We start from the raw sequence: 23,269 nt of genomic DNA, 5'->3' as shown, positions 1-23,269 counted from the left end.
GAACCCAGACCGCAGCGTGACTGGGAAACGAAACTGCTGCTTTCATCGTCGCGCTCCCTAAATAGGTAGGATTTCCCTCGTGTTTGTGTTTTGCATTTTTATAATCATTATTATTATTAGTCAGCTGAGGATGCTCGGTCAGCGGCTGAGCTCACGGCGCAGGTATGTGCAGATTAGCGCCGTGTGGCTCAGCCTTTGATGACAGCTCGATGAGATCTTCCACCTTCATAGGCAGATGGTAAAACCAGCAATTAACCCCATTCACACAGACTGTAGTCCATCTGTTTCTCGGATACTTTGTCTCCCTGTTCGTCAGTGGTCAGGACCCCCATGGACCCTCACAGAGCAGGTACTATTTGGGCGGTGGGTCATTCTCAGCGCTGCAGTGTGTTGCACTGTTGCGACTGGAGTTTTTAAACACCTCAGCGTCGCTGCTGGACTGAGAACCAAAAACGTCCAGCCGGCAGCGTCCTGTGACCACTGATGAAGGAACCAGAGGATGACCAACACAAACTGTGGAGCAGCAGATGAGCTGTCGTCTCCGACTTTACATCTACAAGGTGGGCCGACGAGGTAGGAGCGTCTAATAGAGGTGCTGAGAATGACCCACCATCCAAACAGTACCTGCTCTGTGAGGGTCCATGGGGGTCCTGACCACTGAAGAACAGGGTAACAGAGTATCAGAGAAACAGATGGACTACAGTCTGTAACTGTAGAACTACAGAGTGGAACTGAACGGTCAGTGGAGCTGATAAAGTGGACAGTGAGTGTAGAAACGAGGCGTTCGTAGTAAATAATATATATATATCACTGTTGTCAAGGAAAACCTCGTATCTCCAAAATGGTAAGTTTACAGGAGAAGGAAAAAACTTTCCTTACTTTTAATGGAAGTCAATGGAACCAGAATTTTTTCCAGGTCATTTTGGGCCGTTTCTTTTGGTCCTTTCATCATGAAACTTACAAACAATGTAAAGGGCAACAAGTATTTTCCAGTTATGTAAAAAACTGAAAATGAGGTTTATTTATATATATATATAAAACATTCATAGCAGTTACTGTAAAAAGAGAAGATGATTAGGTTCACTGAACACCTTAGGGTCACTAGATAGGGCGTAGTGAGCGAGTGAGCGAGTGAATGAAGCGCATTACGCGTCCCCTGGAAAGACGCGCTGTTGCTAAGCAACCGTGTAAACAGAGCGTCTGCGCCGCTATGCTGAAGGTAGAGGCTGTTTGTTTACAGTTATTATTATACATGCAGGACTTATGCGCAGATTCCTGTCCGTCTGCGGGGTTGCTACTCGTTTCCTCTGCTGGCGTGAAGGATGTCTGCTCGAGGAGTTTATCATGATACAGTTACAGCTGTTAAAGCTTCGGTTCATTCGGATTCGATTCCCTCAGAGCTGTTCACACAGAGAGTCAACGGCTGTCATCACGCCTGATGGTACTCTAAGGGTTCTTGAGTAAATGCTGTGGTTCTGTGTAGTATTATGAACACTCAAAGATCCGTTTCATGCTGAAGTAGTTTGCTTGGTGAAATTCTGTTCTAAAGATTGATGGGAAACGTGTTGTTCATGGTTCTGCATGGAGATTTTTTGAAAATGGTTCTGTATAGCACCATAAAGGATTGTTCTGATGTGAAGCTTGTAACGCTTCTTTGTGCTATAGACCATTTTCAAAAAGGGTCTAAACGGAACAAAAACAGCACACTCTATCAATCTGAAGAACCATTTCACCATGCAGAGAACCACTTAAGCATGAAATGGCTCTGTAAGTGCTCGTGGTTCTATATAGGCCCATTGCCTTGACTAAAGAACCCTTGAAGAACCTTTTTTTAAAGTGTATAGAACCACTGCATGCTTAAATGGTTCTCTGCATTGTGAAACGGTTCTTAGTAGATAGTAGATGCTGAATCATTTATAGTAGACACTGAATAATTTATAGTAGATGCTGAATCTTTCATAGTAGATACTGAATCATTTATAGTAGACACTGAAGAATTTATAGTAGATGCTGAATCTTTCATAGCAGTTACTGAATCATTCATAATAGATACTGAATAAGTCAGTAGATACTGAATCATTTATAGTAGACACTGAATAATTTATAGTAGATGCTGAATCATTCATAGTAGATACTGAATCATTTATAGTAGATACTGAATAATTTATAGTAGATGCTGAATCTTCCATAGCAGTTACTGAATCATTCATAATAGATACTGAATAAGTCAGTAGATACTGAATCATTTATAGTAGACACTGAATAATTTATAGTAGATGCTGAATCATTCATAGTAGATACTGAATCATTTATAGTAGACACTGAATAATTTATAGTAGATGCTGAATCATTCATAGCAGTTACTGAATCATTCATAATAGATACTGAATAAGTCAGTAGATTCTGAATAATTCTTAGTAGACACTGAATATTTCATATTAGATACTGGATATGTTTTGAGATCATACACATACACGTCTACACTGACCAACCCTTCCATGTGACGGACGCAGGGTCGCAGCTCCTCCAGAGCGGATGGAAGGAAGTTGGCGGTGGCGGCCGTAGCACTGCAGGACCACATCACCCGGAGTGTCCCGCATCTTCACAACCTTACTGTCTCAGGTTCTGTTGGCCGAACCGTATGTCCAGCAGCGTCCACTAGTTCCCTCAGAGTGCAGCAGCACAGGGAGGCTGGACGTACGCTGAGGGAAGAGAGGGAGTACGTGCTGGACCCGGATCCCCCACCACTCACACTCGGTATGATGGAGTGGTTTGCTCGGCCAGACAGGCCACAGACAGGTTACAGGCCAACACTACAGAAGGTCTACATTTCATTATGAATTAAATTACTACAATGTAATGAAAAGTATAAATAAGCAGGGCTGAAAGAGTGACTGCACAGCTTATACAATTCCAGATGGTTGCTAGGGTTTTGATAGGTGGTTGCTATGGTATCTCAGGAGGTTGCTAGGGTGTTACCCGATAGTTGCTATGCTATCACTTGTGGTAGCTGTTGTGTTGGTAGATGTTTACTATGACACCCAAGGTGGTTGCTATGGTATTCCAGCTGGTTGCTAGGAAGTTGCTAGGTGGCTGTTATGGTATTGCTAGGTGGTTGCTATGGTATCCCAAATGGTTGTTAGGATGTTGCCAGATAGTTGCTATGCTATCACTTGTGGTAGCTGTTGTGTTGGTAGATGTTTACTATGACACCCAAGGTGGTTGCTATGGTATTCCAGCTGGTTGCTAGGAAGTTGCTAGGTGGCTGGTATGGTATTGCTAGGTGGTTGCTATGGTATCCCAAATGGTTGTTAGGATGTTGCCAGATAGTTGCTATGGTATCACTTGTGCTTGCTGTGGTGTTGCTAGATGTTTGCTATGACACCCAAAGTGGTTGCTATGGTACTCCAGCTGGTTGCTATGAACTTGCTAGGTGGCTGTTATGGTACTGCTAGGTGGTTACCATGGTATCACAGGTGGTTGTTAGGGAGTTGCCAGATAGTTGTTATGGTATCACTGGAGGTTGCTGTGGTGTTGCTAGACGCTTGCTATGACACCCAAGGTGGTTGTTATGGTATTCCAGCTAGTAGCTAGGAAGGTGCTAGTTTGCTGTTTTGTTAGGTGGTTGCTATGATTGTTAGGTGGTTGCTATGATATTCTACGTGGTTGTTAGGGTGTTGCCACATGGTTGCTATGGTATCACTTGTGGTAGCTTGTGGTTGGTAAATGTTTGCTATGTCATCCAAGGTGGTTGCTACGGCAAGGAAGTTGCTAGGTGGCTGTTAAGGTATTGCAAAGTGGTTGCTGTGGTATTCTAGGTGGCTGCTAGGAGCTTTGCAATGTGCAATCACTAATTATATTCCTAAAAATAGGAATTTTAATCTAATACTGTGGAGCTTGTGAACTACCTGGAGAGACAACCACAACTGGCAGTCTGGAGGAAAAGCCTCCAGCCAGAAAAAGTGGCTAATCTTCATGGCCAAAACAGCAGCCTGGAGCTTAATGTGTAGAAAATAAGCACAATTTAAAGCACAGTCGCAATATTAGTCAGAAAAATCGCAATTATATGTTCTCCCCAAATCATTCAGCCTTAAGTTTAAAGTATAACCCTATAAAATCTAATCAGGACTTATTAGCCCACCTTGTTCACAGCCAGCGTGACTTGGCCATCGCGCACTCGCCTCAGGCTGTTAGTCGGTTTCTGATATCATGGACTAAAGGATGCTTCATCACTAAAACTGACGCAGAAGTAGAAGTATCTATAGAAACGGACTGAATGGACACCTTCACAGGGATGAACGTTTAGAATGTGTCAGTTTAGTGCTGTGTCTCTCTTGTCTGTAGCCCAGCGGCTTGGTCTGGTGGCAGCTCCTGCTAGAAGACTGACCGTAGACGAGTGGACAGAGGCGAAGTCAAGGTCTCTTCAGGAAGGAGACTCTACCCAGCAGTGCGTCATCTGCAGAGAGGAGTTTCGCCTTCAGCCGCAAGTACAGTTTACCCATAATCCACCACAGCTACAAGTACTGCTTACACATAATCCACCACAGCTACAAGTACCGCTTACCCATAATCCACCACAGCTACAAGTACAGCTTACCCATAATCCACCACAGCTACAAGTACCGCTTACCCATAATCCACCACAACTACAAGTACACCTTACCCATAATCCACCACAGCTACAAGTACCGCTTACCCATAATCCACTACAGCTACAAGTACAACTTACCCATAATCCACCACAGCTACAAGTACATTTTACCCATAATCCACCACAGCTACAAGTACAGTTTACCCATAATCCACCACAGCTACAAGTACCGCTTACCCATAATCCACCACAGCTACAACTACACCTTACCCATAATCCACCACAGCTACAAGTACCGCTTACCCATAATCCACCACAGCTACAAGTACACCTTACCCATAATCCACCACAGCTACAAGTACCGCTTACCCATAATCCTCCACAGATACAAGTACCACTTACCCATAATCCACTACAGCTACAAGTACCGCTTACCCATAATCCACCACAGCTACAACTACACCTTACCCATAATCCACCACAGCTACAAGTACACCTTACCCATAATCCACCACAGCTACAAGTACCGCTTACCCATAATCCACTACAGCTACAAGTACCGCTTACCCATAATCCTCCACAGCTACAAGTACCGCTTACCCATAATCCACCACAGCTACAAGTACCGCTTACCCATAATCCTCCACAGCTACAAGTACCACTTACCCATAATCCACCACAGCTACAAGTACCGCTTACCCATAATCCTCCACAGCTACAAGTACCACTTACCCATAATCCTCCACAGCTACAAGTATATCTACAAGTTCACTGTATCTATTTAGAACTATTTCATGCTGAATCGTTCTCCGCATGCTGAAACGGTCCTTCAGATTGACGGTGAATGTGTTCTACATGGTTCTATGTATCGTGTTTCAGTTTTTGACATGATCTGAAAACGCCTGTCGTCCTTTACGTTGTGTGTGAATTTCACGATGCTCAGACTAAAGGAAACGGCCCAAAATGACCTGTAAAAAGTTCTGGTTCCATTGACTTCCATTCAAAGTAAAGCATGTTTTTCCCTTCTCCTGTAAAGTCACCGTTTCGGTTATGTGAGGTACCTCATGCACCCAGCAGTGATTTGTATGTGATCCTGTTTTTGCCCTATGAGTGAAGAACATCGGTCATAACTATCACTGCTTCAGTTCTCATTTACCTGCTGCTCTCGCCTGTTCAGGTAAAGCCACCTGTGCCAATTTAGCAATTTACAGCTGTACAGATTTCCCATACTGGCCCACAGCTGAACTGTGACGGCACCGACGCGATGTGAAGGGTCAGCTGCCGTCCGCACCTCCCTGATCCGCTTTTAACAGCCCAATCTGCCCAAGAATGCCGAGGAAAGAAAGGACCAGCTGTACCGAGACAAAAGGCCCTGTTGCCATAGACGCATATGTAAATATTAGCTCCACTGTGTGGAGGGAGCCCTGAGGCTCGGGGAGGCAGAGCTGCGGTGATTTCTGATCAATTAAAGCGCAGTAACTCAACGGAACCAAACAGAACCGTCTAATCGAGTTAATAAGTTCTCATTATCAAAGCAGACATCACGTGGATGCTCCCCCTACGTCACTGCCAGATACGCTGATTAACATGAGTAATTAACATGCGCATAAATCAGCAGACACACTGATATAGTGGTGAAACGGTTCTTCAGACTGACGGAGAATGTGTTGTATAGGGTTCTACATGGAACCTTTTTGAAAAGCGTTCTTCTATTGTTACAGGCTTGCCAGAACTTTTTGGTGCTACATAGAACCCTTTTGAAAAAGGTTCTATATAAAACCATCTACAGCACTCTGCGATCTGTAATCTGAAGAACACTTTCATGATGCCAAGAACCCTTTAATCATTCAAAAGGTTCTATTAGTTCTATTTTTTCTTAAAACAGGTTCTTTATAGCCCCCAAAAAGGGTTCTGCTGTTATATGATATGAGCTTGCAACAATAGAAGAACCAATTTTGGTACTATATAGAACCATTTTCTTCGCTAAAGAACCCTTGAAGAACCATCATTTTTACGTATTGTTGCCCATTTTCAAAATGTTTATCGCTGGTCTCTGCTTACGTACACTTTTAAAAAAGATGGTTCTTCAAGGGTTCTTTAGTAAAGAACCTTCACATTATTAAATGGCGAAAGTGTTCTTCAGCCTGATGAAGACTGTTGTATGTGGTTCTATACAGAACCCTTTTGAAAAGGATTCTATACAGCAAAAAACAGTTTTGGTGCTATATAGAAACGTTTTCCTATCTTAAAAAAAGGTTCTATATAGAACCACATACAACACATTCTCCATCAGTACGAAGAACCCTTTTGCCATTTACTAATGTGAAGGTTCTTTATTAAGAACCCTTGAAGAACCATCTTTTTTAAGCGTGTACTTGTGAGTCAAACGTGTTAACCTGCCCCCTAAGCCTGCTTCATTTTAGGTACCAGATTTTGACAAAAAATGCGTTCTACACTGTTAGAACTGAAGGTTCTCTGCAGGAACGTTTTTCGTTCATCAAGGTACAAACAGTGTAGATGTTCCCTCAAAGGTTCTACAGTGGTTCTAAGGTCTGATTGTGGAGCTTAAATCAGGTTCTCCAGGTGAAAAGTTGGTATTTGTTCCTTTTCATAACCGAATGTTTTAGCAGTAGAATAAAAGCCTGGAGGCGAGGCGAGGCGGGGTGTGTGGAGTCAGTCCAGCTTAGAACAGATCATTTCAGTGGATTATGGTTCAGTTATGAACCCTGACTGAAGGCGCTGAGATGGAGCCTTGAGGGTCCCACCCCAGTGACGAGAGGGGGACTGACCCAGAGACAGTCTAGAACCTTTATTTCTCGAGTGGATGATTAAATCATTTATTCGATCCTGGATAAAATAAATCACCTAATCTGAATTTTGAGTTTTGAGGCGTCTCCGAATCTGAGGCCCTGATCGTGTGCTGACGTTTTATGGAGGGTGTAGCGACTTCACCTGCTGCTGTTCTCTCTCCTGGTTCGGTATGTGTGAGTGTGGGTGTGTTATAAACACACACAGACACCCAGAGGCTGCGGGCGGCTGAGTATCTCTGCTCACTCAGCGCTGTTCCGTGTTTGAGCTCAGTCGGAAGACAATGAGAAATCAGCCGGCGTCCCGCCCTTTCAGCACTGTCTCAGCAGGGGTCTGCAGCCTGCATCTCCAGTGTTAGCGCCCCCCCCCAACACAAACAGTGAGGGGAAACAAAAACATCTGTTATTTTATACACATTTACTGCATATATCTCACATTAAATGTAGGTATGTTATAACTGCAGTTTGGGGGGAGGAGCATGACTGAAACCCCTCCCCAAAACCGTGAGGCGCAGAGGAACCAATCACACTCCAACTGTAAGAGGGGGTCATAGTCTCTCTGACTGGGTCCTTCAGTCTGAGAGGAGATGAGACTGTGCTGTGTGGTTTTCGTGGGCAGTGAGGCTCCAGCAGCTCAGAGCGTTCGGCGCTGGTTCCACAGCACTGGATGATCTCCGAGATCCCACCGAAAGAGGCGTGAGAGCAGCGACGCCCGACACGCTCAATCCAGTCTCCAGTGTTGATGTCGTCTGTACAGCTGGAGGAGGTTCAGACTGAGACCTTGTAGAATTACATAATAAACTTCATGCTCATTTAAACCGTTTACAGCTCACTGCACTGATCTGTATATATATATATTTATATAGATAGATAGATGCAACAGGTAGGCTATCCTTCATGGTGAAGGTGAAGGTTCCTTCCTAAAGTTCTCAGGGACATCACTGAGCAATACTCGAACAACACTGCTGTCCTCAGAGCAAAGACCCTGAACACCCTTCTCAGTGCACCGTGTTCAATAATATGCCAGTTGAAAGTTCATGGAACCACAACTAATCATCCCTGGAGAGGCGAGAAGGCCCTGAACAAGAGTTGCAGGGGGACCTGAACGCAGCAGCAGCGACAGTTACACAGAGAACGATAAGCAGGTACTGCGCCGCACATGAGACCCAACATTTGAACTTTGCTGTCCCTGTACAGTTTGACCCGAGCGTCCTCGTCCCTCAGAAGTCACGGCTCTGTATTCATGTGATTTTATGTCCTGACAGGTTTTGCTGTCCTGCTCACACGTCTTTCACAAGGTAAGTGCATTAAGCACTGCAGGGGATGGAGGGCTGTGTAGATGCTCAGTGAAGCACTAATCTGAAGATGCCCGAACAGACTTTGAATATTAAAACCAGCGTTAATCCGTGATAATAACATTCGCTAAAGTAAGACAAAATAAAAAAACAATGACATGGTTTAAAAAGTCCCTTTAGGGCTCTTTAGTAAAGAAAATGGTTCTACATAGAACCATGAACATTTAGAGAATGCTTAAAGGGTTCTTTGCATGGTGAAATGGTTCTTCAGATTGACGGGGAATGTGCTGCAAGTAGTTCTGTACAGAACCTTTTTAAAAGGGTTCTTATATAATGACGTGCTTCACATCGTAACAATACAGAACCATCTACAGCACATTCTTCATCAATCTGAAGAACCATTTCACCATGCGAAGAACCCTTTAAGCATGCAAAGGGTTCTCGGAGTGCTCATGGTTCTATATAGAACCATTTTCTTTACTAAAGTACCTTTGAAGAACCATCTTCATATATATATATATGACTTGTGGGGAAAAGGGTCAGAAATGAGTGAGAGGCCAGGTATTTAAACCCGAGTGAAGATTTTATATGATATTTAGTTGAGTTTGTTCTTTGGTCCATCTTTTGATCCGGGGTCTCTTGCTGGTTCTCAGGCCTGTCTGAAGTCCTTTGAGCGGTTCTCGGGCAGAAAGTGCTGTCCCATGTGTCGGAGGGAGCAGTACGAGACCAGAGTGATCCACGACGGAGCGAGATTCTACAGAGAGAAATGCGCCACCAGGTACAGAACAGCGGCCCTACATGCAGCCAATGGAGCAGCGGTGTACACTCACCGGCCTCTTTATTAGGTTCAGTCGCTGGTTAACACAAATAGCTGATCAGCCAATCACACGGCCGCAGCTCACTGCATTTAGGCCTGTAGAGGTGGTCAAGACGACCTGCTGAAGTGCAGACTGAGCATCAGAACGGGGAAGAAAGGGGATTTAAGGGGCTTTGAACATGGCGTGGTTGTTGGTGCCAGACGGGCTGGTCTGAGTATTTCAGAAACTGCTGATCTGCTGGGATTTTCACGCTCAACCATCTCTAGAGTTTACAGAGAACGGTCCGAAAAAGAGGAAACATCCAGTGAGCGGTCAGTTGTGTGGTGAAAATGCCTTGTTGATGTGAGAGGTCAGAGGAGAACGGGCAGACTGGTTCCAGATGATAGAAAGGCAGCAGGAACTCAAATAACCAACCAGAATCTCTGAGGAACGTTTCCAACACCTTGTTGAAAGTCTGTCATGAAGAATTAAAGCAGTTCTGAAGGCAAAAGGGGGTCCAGCCTTTTACTAGCAACCTAGTAGTACTGTACCTAATAAAGTGGCCAGTGAGTGTATAAGATGACACAACCTGTCGAACGACTCCACAGTCCACACAGACAGGGGGCAGCATATCACCAGAACCTCGTGGTGACCACCCCACAGAAATGCCCAGTTTTAGAGAACTTGTACAGAGGAGAACTCCCACTCTGCATTGTCTTCTGGGTTTCTCAAACACTAGGGGGCGCTCCTGAGCGAGTCCAAAATGAATGGGTTGATATGGAGCATTTGAGCAAAATCATAGTTTATAAATGCTGAAACATGCTATGAGCACGAACAGCCAATGAGCTGCTCCGCTCGTCAACCAATCAGCATTCAAACCCGTTTACTGTAGAATAAAGGAAACATGCAGGTGAGTTTTCTCTGCTGTTTTAGTGAAACTCATCCTTCTACTTTCGGAAACTAAAGGAACGTTCTGGTGGAGTGACTAGAAACTATTTTAACTTTTTGCTTTTAGCCGTTGAGCTACATTTACTCCCATTCAGTGAGGACTCACTCGCAGGCGCCCTCTACTGTTTAGCAATCCTGTTTTTGATATAATGGGGGAAATAGGAGGTGGCCAGGCTCCTCATAAACTGACCTTCCCAGTATCTCCTCCTCCCTCTTAACTTTTTCCTGTGTTCACTTGGATCTTATTTACACTTGAGGACGTTCAGTCTGTTTGTTTTGTTTTCCATCTCGTGTGGAGCTGCTTTGCCAAAATCAGCTCAAACTGAGTGACGGAGATCCAGCTGTGAGTTAAGCTCTCATGCAGTTTCAGCTCCTGCATGAGGCAGAAAACTCTCTGCTCTCATTCCGTGTTTCCAAAGTGGAAAACATTCTGCATGACATCACAGTTTGCCCAAGTAGCCAAAGAGCCTCTCATAGATCTTCTGTCCATACTATTTTCACGAAATGTCTGGTGTGTAACCTTTCTGCTCTTCTTCTCCTCACCTCTGTCTCAGGATCCAGGCCTGCTGGCGTGGCTTCGCTGCCCGTAAGTGGTACAGAAACATGAGGAGACTTGTGCCTCCAAATGACCCCCGTTTAAGACGACAGTTCTTTGAGGCAAAGGTAAAGTAGCTGAACAGATTTAAGCGCTTTGACGTTAAAACGCTCTGTGTTCATCATCAACAGTGATAAACAGGGTTGCAGGTAAAGGGGGGCTGAGGGGGCTGCAGCACCCCCAGATTTCAGGACCGCAGCCAGTAAAAATAATAATCATTATAAAACATTCAGGGGCCGGATTCACAAAAGTGTCAAAATCACTTTTAAGAAACAAAAGCTGCTCCCCAAATAACTTCTCACAACTTCTCTTATTTTTGTCTCAACTCTTTTCCAGAGCAGTTCTAAGAATAAGTGCTATTCTTGAGAACATTATGTTCTTAAATGTTTTCTTAACTTTCAAAAGAGACTCACATTCGTCTCAGACTGTAAGAGTTTTTTGTTGTTGTTATTTTTTTATTTTTTATTTTTTATCCGAGTGGTGCAACCATCTAAGCATCGTCCGTGTCATCAGGAGATCGTGAGTTCGATCCCTGGTGATGCTGCAGTCGTCCATAGCCGGGAGTCCAAGACAGCACAACTGGCCTCGCTCTCTCTGGGTGGGTAGGGTGGCCCCCCTTCTTAGCTGACGGAACAGATCTGGCGGTTGGCGCTTTCCTCCTCGGTCGGCCGTCCCGCGGCAGTTCGAAAAGAAGCGGTGGCTGGTTTCACAGGTCTCGGAGGAAGCCTGCGCTGCCTTCACCCTCCTAGCGGTGGTTTTATCGTGTGACGGGGGGGGGGTCTTAACTAGCAGATGCAATTGGAGACGATTGAATTGGGGAGAAAATCCAGTAAAAATTAAAATCTAAAAATCAGACTGTAAGAGTTGACGAGGTCAGCATCTACATTTATCACGGACGCTGCCTCTGCTGCTCCGTGTCCTCGTCCCCCCCCCCAAAATGATCATATTTTCAAAGGATGTTTTTCCTGTTGGCTGGTTCTTCTTGATCCTGTTTGGTACATTTTTAAACACTTGGTTTCATGGTTTTCCTCCATTCTGCTCCTCTGAGCAGATTAAACTAAATAACAGAAATACAAACTAAAAATGTTGCATCGTTTACGGTTTGTGGTAAAACGCAATGCAGCCGACATAAAAAGCAATAAAGAAAATCTTAAGGAACTAATTAAGATTACGTTAAGAGAATTTTGGAGAACTTCTTACGTTTTTCTTTTGTTTCTCGAGAACTGCGTTTAAGAACATTTCTGCAAACATCTTAGTGTTTGTCTTAAGAACCTTCACGAGTTTTTTTTTCTTAAGAAAGCTTTTATGAATCCGGCACCTGAACTTAAAAATACAAACTGCTGCTTTCTTTAAGCGAATGCCATATTTTCATTACATGAGCCGAAAGCTGTTGGCTGCTTTGGAGAAGTGTCGCTAAAACAGGTTGAGGAGCAAAGAGAGGAAGTGTGAGGCCAGTTCTGAGTCCCAAAACACCTTAATGTTGCTTTTAAAACTTAAAAATAATCCTCTATTGCAATAAGAAAGTTTTATAACGGTTGTTGTATCTCCCGTTCAGAGTGCGCCTCAGTGTTAAATCTCACCTCGTGACTGTAAGAGCGACTCAGTCGGTTACTGCACCACATATCAAGAAACCGATTGGTTACCTAAAACGTGACGTTCCTGTTCAAGACTGTCCCGACAGCATTACCGCTAACGTCTCAATCAAGTTCACGTCATAAAAAACAAACATAATTACAAGCAACATTCATTCCTCCTTCCAAACACTCTTTTCTCCTGACCTTCATCCTTATGGCACTGCGAAGACGAGCCGTGTGTTTGCTCTGGCTGTGACACCAGCGGCTGGTTTTTATTATTTTTCACCCATTTCTTTAATATGCTGCGTAGTATTTCTACATCCAGCCAAACCAAATTCAGCCCCTGACCTTGAGCATCCTCGGTGAAGCTGTCCACCCCCTTGTCAGCCTTGATTGACAAACATCTGAAAGTCAGATCCGTCCATCTGAGCGCCCCAATCAGTCTGAGTAGCAGGGCGGACGCAGAAGGACGCAGCAGTCCTGCAATCGTCTCTCAGACGGGACTCTGTAGTCCTTCTAGGAGGGAATGAATGAGGCATCAAGTGCAACTGTAATGGCTACTTAAACACTCGTTTTCAAAGACTTAACATACACAGAACTGATTTACAAGTCAAATGCATAGCAGAGAGCATGTAGACGAAGATCTAAAGCAAATAAAGAGAAAAAGAATGGCCCAAAAAATACACAAAGATGTGAAAAATGCTATGAATACACAAACGGTAATAACCTGGTAATTGCATCCAAGTTATTACAGGTGCAGTGTGTAAGATTTAGGGAGTCTATTAGCAGAAATGGAATATAATAAACGAAACCATGTGTTTATTAGTGTATAATCACCTGCTATTATGAATGCTTGCGTTTTCGTTAGCTTAGAATGAGCCCTTCATAATTACATGGGGGGTTTCCTCTTTCAACAGAAGCTGCCGCCGCCGCTGTTTCTACAGTAGCCCAGAACGGACAAACCGAACAGTAAGAATGTTTACATGCAGACAGATAATCAGCTAATAATCCGACTAATAGCTCAATCAGAATGGAGTACGTACCTCAGTCTGAACAGTCTAGACCGATTGAGAACATTCGGAATACAGTTTCTATCCAACTGATCGAGGTGGGTAATCCTGTAAATAATCAGTTAAATAGAAGATTAATATCCGTGTAAACGCCTGTATCCGATTACATTCCCTATCGGAAAGTTTAAGCCCGTTCTGCATGTGCGTCGCGTCACAGTGAGAGTTTATACCGTTCGACACGGCGGAGCAGAAACTGGACTGCAGAGGAGACGAAGTTCATGCTCTGATCTTTAAAAGACGGCGGTGGGACGGACGTCCAGCTTATGTGTCTCAGAGCACGACGTCTTCCTCTCGGCCTTCTTTAATAAGGACACGTGAAGGACGTTTTCCTGAGTCTGACGTCATTTTAAAGCAGTTAAAAACACAATCACTGCTCACTGCTGCTCATCTCACTCTGACTGGACCTCACGTGATGCTCGTTGTCATGGTAACATGTTTCTACACACACATGTAAATAGTCCATGTAAACAGAGATTTTCATCATTGTTGAGTAGAGTGAGACTTTGCATGTAAACACAGCCAGTGGCTCTAGAGGGCGCCTTTCACATTTTTTACACTGAAGTGGCAGCTTGAAATTGGAGGTGCCGTAGCTCCGGTTGGAAGATGTAGAGAGAAGAAGAATCAGTGGTTGCTGCCGGTGCTGCTGACTGTTCTGTGTTGTGAGAACTTTGTAAAACAAATTTTGACGGACGGAGGATCAGACTTATTATTCAGCACAAGAAAAAGCGAAAGAACCCTCACCGTCAAAGTAGAGAAAACATGGAGAACCAAAACGAAACAGACAACGGTAGAAAACCTGACTCCCACTGTATGTTCTACTACACGCTTGGAAAGGGAGGGGTGAGGGAGATGAACTCAGCAATCTGCAATATCACCACTAAATCTTACACACTGCACCTTTAATTTAGCTTGCATGACAGTTTGACAGTAATGCACTCAATTCTGTGGCTGAAAAGTCTCTGTCGGATCTTTTCATGATTACTTTTACAAAGTGAGCTTTGCTTCCAAACCTTTGGCCAGAAGTGTAACCAGACAGATATTCTAGTTTCGGTCTTGCACGTCTCCAGTACAGTCTACGCTGCAGTAAAACACTCGTCCACCAGCTCAACAAATACAGAAAGAGGAAAGAGCTGCCGCTTATCAGCTGCTCTCAGATACGCCAGCCATCACCTGCTCTTTACCTCACTCTTTTCTCAGGTACCTACCAAGAGTCAACACATTAGAGAGGTGAATTGGTGACATCAGGATTGATTACAGCTCACCCTGCTCTCTCGCTGAACGCAGGGGGCCGGAGTTCAGCCAGCTCTGCTCTGTTTGTCCTCTCTTTGCTGTCCCACTCATTTGGACGTTTATCGTCTGTTTAATTACTCATAAAGAAGCCTCTGGTGTCCCTCTGGAGGACCTTCTGTGCAGCAGCCACTACGGGATTCCTCTTCATAGTTCTGGGGAACGACAAAACCTACTCGGCGTTTCTGCAGATCAGACGTTTATTATCTGGTCAGAGACTCCGTTTCAGTCGTAAAACATTGCGCACTTTATCTATATTTTGTACTTACAGTTCCAGTCAAAAGTTTGGGCACACCTGGGTGAACACATGACCTGAACCTAAGAGCTAAGACACGTTTGATGATGTGACGATTAGGACAATCATACATTTCCAATTACTTGACAGCTTCATTAGCCTCACAGCTGCAGCGCTTGAAGGTGAATGGCACCTATTTTTCAGCGTAAGCCAGATGTAAACAGAGTGAAATGGTTCAGACGTCTTTACAGTGGTGGTGATGGGAACCAGGCGTCGCCATGACTACAACACAGATATAGACTCTTTATTTACCATCCAGAACCACCAGAGAACCTACACGAGTCTTCCGAGCTTATATGGAATGTTGATGATGGGAAATAGTGGAAAATCTGGAATAATGAGTTTTCTTTGGGGACTATTTTGCCGCACAGCGCCCTGCACATTATGTATCCCTCCACCATTAAAATAAATGGATAAAAATAAGTTTTGGACCAAAACTTTAAAGCAAAAAGAAAACTGTGTCAGTCATCAGGCAGTGAATCCATAACCATCTCATGATGTAGGAACTTTCTGTGAGGAGCTTTTAGAGGTGGACGTCTGGTTCCTATCACCACCACTGGGAACGGCTGTGACTTGGTAAGTTTCTCTAGAATGGAGTGTTTCTCAGCAAACCGCTGAGAACCGCTCTGTTTACATCTTGGGCGTTTAACCATGCATAAATTTTGAAATATTGGTGGAGTTCCCCTTTAATTACATGTCTAAAACCTTTATTCTAAAGAGATTTGTTTCTGAGACAAGTATGAACAGACATTTACAGCCTTTACAGCAAGAGCTGTTAATGTCTTTAAATGCAGAAATATATATATATATTCTCTCAATTCTCAATCTCTCAATCAGTTTCAGGATCTGAATGACAGCTTGGTGCAGTCCTGCTGCAGCGACGTCGAGCAGTTCCTGTGCGATGTTGACCGCAGTGTAGCCGCCAGCCGGGACGTTTTCCGTCTCTTCGAACAGCAGCGAATGAGTGGCCAGGGGATGGAGATGGAAGAAGAAGAGTGGCTGGAGGCTCAGGAGAAGGTACAGTAGAACAGTGATGATATCGCCCCCTACACTTCCTGTAGTGTATTACAGTCTGTCAGAGCGACTGTGTGGATCATATGAACATTATAGAGCTTTTTAAATGAAACAGTAGAAGCCGCATCGCCCCCTACGCTTCCTGTAGTGTATTACAGTCTGTCAGAGCGACTGTGTGGATCATATGAACATTATAGAGCTTTTTAAATGAAACAGTAGAAGCCGTATCGCCCCCTACGCTTCCTGTAGTGTATTACAGTCTGTCAGAGCGACTGTGTGGATCATATGAACATTATAGAGCTTTTTAAATGAAACAGTAGAAGCCGTATCGCCCCCTACGCTTCCTGTAGTGTATTACAGTCTGTCAGACCGACTGTGTGGATCATATGAACATTATAGAGCTTTTTAAATGAAACAGTAGAAGCCGTATCGCCCCCTACGCTTCCTGTAGTGTATTACAGTCTGTCAGAGCGACTGTGTGGATCATATGAACATTATAGAGCTTTTTAAATGAAACAGTAGAAGCCGTATCGCCCCCTACGCTTCCTGTAGTGTATTACAGTCTGTCAGAGCGACTGTGTGGATCATATGAACATTATAGAGCTTTTTAAATGAAACAGTAGAAGCCGTATCGCCCCCTACGCTTCCTGTAGTGTATTACAGTCTGTCAGAGCGACTGTGTGGATCATATGAAAATTATAGAGCTTTTTAAATGAAACAGTAGAAGCCGTATCGCCCCCTACGCTTCCTGTAGTGTATTACAGTCTGTCAGAGCGACTGTGTGGATCATATGAACATTATAGAGCTTTTTAAATGAAACAGTAGAAGCCGTATCGCCCCCTACGCTTCCTGTAGTGTATTACAGTCTGTCAGAGCGACTGTGTGGATCATATGAACATTATAGAGCTTTTTAAATGAAACAGTAGAAGCCGTATCGCCCCCTACGCTTCCTGTAGTGTATTACAGTCTGTCAGAGCGACTGTGTGGATCATATGAACATTATAGAGCTTTTTAAATGAAACAGTAGAAGCCGTATCGCCCCCTACGCTTCCTGTAGTGTTTACAGTCTGTCAGAGCGACTGTGTGGATCATATGAACATTATAGAGCTTTTTAAATGAAACAGTAGAAGCCGCATCGCCCCCTACGCTTCCTGTAGTGTATTACAGTCTGTCAGAGCGACTGTGTGGATCATATGAACATTATAGAGCTTTTTAAATGAAACAGTAGAAGCCGCATCGCCCCCTACGCTTCCTGTAGTGTATTACAGTCTGTCAGAGCGACTGTGTGGATCATATGAACATTATAGAGCTTTTTAAATGAAACAGTAGAAGCCGTATCGCCCCCTACGCTTCCTGTAGTGTATTACAGTCTGTCAGAGCGACTGTGTGGATCATATGAACATTATAGAGCTTTTTAAATGAAACAGTAGAAGCCGTATCGCCCCCTACGCTTCCTGTAGTGTATTACAGTCTGTCAGAGCGACTGTGTGGATCATATGAACATTATAGAGCTTTTTAAATGAAACAGTAGAAGCCGTATCGCCCCCTACGCTTCCTGTAGTGTATTACAGTCTGTCAGAGCGACTGTGTGGATCATATGAACATTATAGAGCTTTTTAAATGAAACAGTAGAAGCCGTATCGCCCCCTACGCTTCCTGTAGTGTATTACAGTCTGTCAGAGCGACTGTGTGGATCATATGAACATTATAGAGCTTTTTAAATGAAACAGTAGAAGCCGTATCGCCCCCTACGCTTCCTGTAGTGTATTACAGTCTGTCAGAGCGACTGTGTGGATCATATGAACATTATAGAGCTTTTTAAATGAAACAGTAGAAGCCGTATCGCCCCCTACGCTTCCTGTAGTGTATTACAGTCTGTCAGAGCGACTGTGTGGATCATATGAACATTATAGAGCTTTTTAAATGAAACAGTAGAAGCCGTATCGCCCCCTACGCTTCCTGTAGTGTATTACAGTCTGTCAGAGCGACTGTGTGGATCATATGAACATTATAGAGCTTTTTAAATGAAACAGTAGAAGCCGTATCGCCCCCTACGCTTCCTGTAGTGTATTACAGTCTGTCAGAGCGACTGTGTGGATCATATGAACATTATAGAGCTTTTTAAATGAAACAGTAGAAGCCGTATCGCCCCCTACGCTTCCTGTAGTGTATTACAGTCTGTCAGAGCGACTGTGTGGATCATATGAACATTATAGAGCTTTTTAAATGAAACAGTAGAAGCCGTATCGCCCCCTACGCTTCCTGTAGTGTATTACAGTCTGTCAGAGCGACTGTGTGGATCATATGAACATTATAGAGCTTTTTAAATGAAACAGTAGAAGCCGTATCGCCCCCTACGCTTCCTGTAGTGTATTACAGTCTGTCAGAGCGACTGTGTGGATCATATGAACATTATAGAGCTTTTTAAATGAAACAGTAGAAGCCGTATCGCCCCCTACGCTTCCTGTAGTGTATTACAGTCTGTCAGAGCGACTGTGTGGATCATATGAACATTATAGAGCTTTTTAAATGAAACAGTAGAAGCCGTATCGCCCCCTACGCTTCCTGTAGTGTATTACAGTCTGTCAGAGCGACTGTGTGGATCATATGAACATTATAGAGCTTTTTAAATGAAACAGTAGAAGCCGTATCGCCCCCTACGCTTCCTGTAGTGTATTACAGTCTGTCAGAGCGACTGTGTGGATCATATGAACATTATAGAGCTTTTTAAATGAAACAGTAGAAGCCGTATCGCCCCCTACGCTTCCTGTAGTGTATTACAGTCTGTCAGAGCGACTGTGTGGATCATGCGTACATTGTGGTCTTTTTAAGTAAAAGATGAGTCAACAACTAATTGTTTTTTTATTGACTTATTGTTGCAGCCCTAAACGTAGCTTTGATCACCGTGAGTACAAACACACGCAAACAGCAAAAGAAAAAAAGAGCACAGAGCTTCAAAGAGCAGCTCATCAATGGCCTTAATCCCATAAGGCTGTGTCCTTTCACCTGGCGTGCTCTCACCTGTCCCAGGACGCAGGATCGGTCCCACAACGTTTGAGTCAAACCCTCTAAGAGGCGACCAGAATGAATAAAGGGGTACAATACGTATGTTTACGAAACACACAAGCTGCAGGGACAATACGGCCGGGGAGTTTCACCGAGAGCTGCAGCTGAACGGAGCTGTATTTGCCTGCGGTCGTGGTTTAAGTACCGAGTAAAGAAGCTTTTTGGTTAAAGCAAAAGTGCTAAGCATGACGTACTGTCAGCTTCACTATAGGGACACAAGTATCGGGACACCTCCACGTCACACCTACAGAAGCTTTTATGAATCCCATTCTAAATCTATAGGCATTAATATGGAGCTGGTCCCCCTTTGCAGCCCTAACAGCTTCCACTCTTCTGGGAAGCTTCTACAAGACTGTGGAGAGTGTCTGTGGGAATTTCTGCCCATTAATCCAGAAGAGCATTTGTGAGGTCAGACACTGATGTTGGACGAGAGGTTCTGGCTCACAATCTCCGTTCTAGTTCACCCCAAAGGTGTTGGATGGGGTTGAGGTCAGGGCTCTTTGAAGGCCAGCCAAGCTCTTACACATCAAACTCACCCAGCCAGGCCTTTATGGAGCTGCTTTGGTCACTGGGGCTCAGTCGTGCTGGGACAGGAAAGGTTCTTCCCCAAACTTTTCGCACAAAGTTGGAAGCTAAAATTGTCCGAAATGTCTTGGTGCTGGAGCATTAAGATTTCCCTTCAGTGGACCCCTAGAGCGACCCCTGAGAAACAGCCACACAGCATCATCCCTCCTCCACCAAACTTTACAGCTGGCAGTGCAGTCAGGCAAGGTAACGTTCTCCAAACCCAGACTTGTCCATCAGACTGACAGAGAGAGAAGCATCATTCGTCACTCCAGAGAACACGTTTCCACTGCTCCAGAGTCCAGATCCGACGCTTGGCATTGCGCATAGTGATCTTAGGCTTGTGTGTAGCTGCTCGACCATGGAAACCCATTTGATGAAGCTCCTAACGTGCAGTTCTTGCAGTTCTGCCTCTTCCAGAGGCAGTTTGGAACTCTTTAGTGATTCAACAGAGGATAGACACTGTGCGCTTCAGTGCTCAGCAGTCCTGCTCTGTAAGTTTGCGTGGTCTACCACTTTGTGGCTGAGCAGTTGCTGCTCCCAGACACTTCATTTCACAATAATAGCACTTACAGTTGTCTAGGGCAGATCTATCAGGACAGACATTTCACAAACTGACTTGTGTCAGAGGTGACATCCCTGTTTAAAGCCACTGAGCTCATCAGTACGACCCTCCACTGCCAGTGTTGGTCTATCGAGACTGTGAGGCTACGAGCTTAATTTTATACATCTGTTAGCGATAAGTATTACTGAAACACCTGAACTCAATAATTAGGAGGGGTGTCCCAATACTTTTGTCTATAAAGTGTATAACGATGGACAGAGCAACTGACCAATTTCAGACTCCAACTGCTGCACATCTCAGTGCATTTTTATAGAGCGCTAATTGGTGGGCTATAAGCTTCCTTTACCTGTTAAGCTACATTAGCCTCGTAGCTTCAGTGCGAAACTAAAGTCTTGATTGGTGGACCAACCTGCCAAAATGGTGCTTTAAGCTCCCTCGTTTGAGGTCAGACAGAGGGCACATGCTTAAAAACGATGGTTCTTCAAGGGTTCTTTAGTAAAGGTAATGGTTCTATTTGGACACATGAGTTCTATATAGAACCATTTCATGTTCGATTGGTTCTCTGTATGGCAAAAAGGTTATTCATATTGATGGAGAATGTGTTGCGCATGATTTCACAGAGTACCAAGAAGGGTTCTGCTACTGTTACCATGTCAAACCTGTAACAATAGACAAACCCTTTTTGGGGCTACATGGAACCATTTTCAAAAGGTTCTACAGAACTGAGCACTCGTAGAAACAATGGTTCTACAAGGGTGCTTTAGTAAAAGCAGCGGCACTATATGGAACCACAAGCTCTGTATAGAACCACTCCATGCTTGAATGGTGAAATGGCTCTTCAGATTGATGGACAATGTGTTCTACGGATACCTCCATACCTTTAGTGCCATTTTGAATAAGGTTCTATATAGAACCATATACAACACAATGAAATGGTTCTACATAGAATCACTGACGAACCATCTTTATTAAGTGTGTATTAAACTTGTTCACCCTGCTCTCAGACAAACACGAGGAACCTGAACAGGCCGTTATCAAACTCTGGCGAAACGTTTGGGGAACAAAGCCTGCAGGTCAACGGCCGTGTGAACAGAGGAAGCTCTCGGGGGTTAATGATTAGCGCTGCCCGCCTGCCTTCTGTTCTGTTCCTGTGTATAATTTAAACGCTGACGTTACGCTTTATAACAGAGACATAAATCCTGCTAATCGCCTTTCCGTGACGCGCTAATCGGAGACGCCTCGAAGGCCAAGAGCGAAAGCTGCAGCGGTCCCGTTCCCGCCTCGGAAACCTTCAACGGCCTGAGTCCTCCAGAACAGCCTGGGTGGAGGAGTCGGCTCGACGTTTATTCTTGCATCACATTCAGCTGAAAAAGCCAACACAGACCAGCACTAGTGCCGGTTTAAATGGTCACCCAGTACGGTCATGCTGATTGACCAGCATGCCAGCATCCATGTGTCGCAGTGTGTTTCCATGCGCTCAATAATCCGATCATAACCTGATTTCAGCAGTTATTTGATTATTCAAAAAGGGTGCTACATAGAACGCTATACAACACATTCCCAAACTGAAGAACTGTTTCACCATACAAAAACCATTTATGCATGAAATGGTTCTAAACAGAACCAAAGAACCATCTTTTTAAGTGAGTTCAGATTCAGAGCTTTGGGTCAAATTCTTCATATAAAATGACGATGTTCTTTCATTATTGCTGCGATAACCGTAACTGAGGGTCTAAGCTGCTGCCAGTAAAGACGCTGAGTAACATTTTGCCGTCTGGTTCCTCCAGGCTGTCCAGCAAGATGCTTCGGACTGTCCCATCTGTCTCACCCCTCTGCAGTCGTCCAGCGCTGGACTCGCGGCCGGCAGAGGCGTCCTCCTGCTCTCCTGCTCCCACCTCTTCCATGAACCCTGCCTTCAAGCTTTTGAACGGTTCTGTGTGGAGGGAACCGCCACCTGCCCGCTCTGCCGCCGCCACTACACCGCCAGGCCTGTGCAGGGCGGCCAAACACTTATGACTCCAAATGACTTCTAATGTTTCAGCCAAGACAGGTTGACTTTCCTAATGTTGCACTGAAGATACAAGGCTATTTCACAAACTTGATGATGGTTCTTCAAGAGTTCTTCAGTAAAGGGAAAGCTTCTTTGTAGAACCATGATTCTTGGTGGTCTGTTTTTACCTGCTGAGCCTCGAGGTCTTCTCGTAAAGCAACTCAAAAGCGGACTGGGGCCATTGGGTTTTCATTGCGCACAAATCAATCGAACCACAAACGAACCACGCTTGGACCACCTCCACATGCGCTCTCAGTTCGGTTCGTTTTTGGGGTAGTTTAGAGGGTCCAAGTTCGCTCGACGTGTTCACATTCACGCAGAAAACCATGACTCACTTCAGACACACCAAACACTGATCAGCTACATTTGGCGAAAGGGAGGAAACTGGTCGAGTTCGAATCCTTTAAATGTCGGCTGTTCAATAACCTTATAAATGATCCTTGGTGGTCTGTTTTTACCTGCTGAAGTGCGGGGAGACCGTGGTTCTGTGTACGCTGAGCCTCAAGGTCTTCATCGTTTTGTTTTCACATCGCACAAATCAATCAAACCACAAAATGAACTACAAACAAACTGGACCACCTCAAGATGTGGTCTCAGTTCGGTTGGTTTCTGGGGCTGTTTGGAGCGTCCGAGTTTGCTGCCTTGATCAACTAATCTGGCGAAAGGGAGGAAACTGGTCAAATGGGAATCCTTTAAACATCAGCTATTTAATAACCCGTAAAACAGAGAGAGAATGAAATCACGCTCACTG

The 23,269-nt window shown here is 44.4% G+C and overlaps 1 protein-coding gene across 3 annotated transcripts; it reads left to right on the top strand.

The window, feature by feature from the left end:
• Positions 1 to 22,619, top strand: rnf32 (ring finger protein 32). Of its 3 annotated transcripts, XM_037545660.1 has the most exons (8): positions 1 to 65; positions 2,514 to 2,757; positions 4,345 to 4,487; positions 8,664 to 8,696; positions 9,347 to 9,471; positions 10,993 to 11,101; positions 16,097 to 16,276; positions 22,256 to 22,619. In XM_037545660.1, exons 5-8 carry the CDS (start codon positions 9,395 to 9,397, stop codon positions 22,499 to 22,501), a joined length of 612 nt encoding a protein of 203 aa, XP_037401557.1. In that variant the 5' UTR covers positions 1 to 65; positions 2,514 to 2,757; positions 4,345 to 4,487; positions 8,664 to 8,696; positions 9,347 to 9,394; the 3' UTR covers positions 22,502 to 22,619. The 3 variants fall into 3 exon arrangements, with proteins under 3 accessions (XP_037401557.1, XP_037401555.1, XP_037401559.1); XM_037545662.1 differs by lacking the exons at positions 1 to 65; positions 2,514 to 2,757; positions 4,345 to 4,487 and adding an exon at positions 8,261 to 8,543; XM_037545658.1 differs by lacking the exons at positions 1 to 65; positions 8,664 to 8,696; positions 9,347 to 9,471; ... (1 more) ...; positions 16,097 to 16,276; positions 22,256 to 22,619 and adding an exon at positions 1,229 to 1,441 and having other exon boundaries at positions 4,345 to 6,324.
• Positions 22,620 to 23,269: the final 650 nt, after the last annotated feature.

This window comes from Pygocentrus nattereri, chromosome 2 (genome assembly GCF_015220715.1).
Source record: "Pygocentrus nattereri isolate fPygNat1 chromosome 2, fPygNat1.pri, whole genome shotgun sequence".
NCBI lineage: Eukaryota > Metazoa > Chordata > Actinopteri > Characiformes > Serrasalmidae > Pygocentrus > Pygocentrus nattereri.
The sequence above is the reverse complement of the archived record's forward strand: the minus strand, read 5'-3'. Positions and strand labels throughout refer to the sequence as shown.

Bases quoted from the DNA above. Each gene is read 5' to 3' on its own strand.
- rnf32 (XM_037545658.1), top strand. The intron at 2,758-4,344 runs GTATGATGGAGT...TCTTGTCTGTAG, and splicing joins TCCCCCACCACTCACACTCG to CCCAGCGGCTTGGTCTGGTG.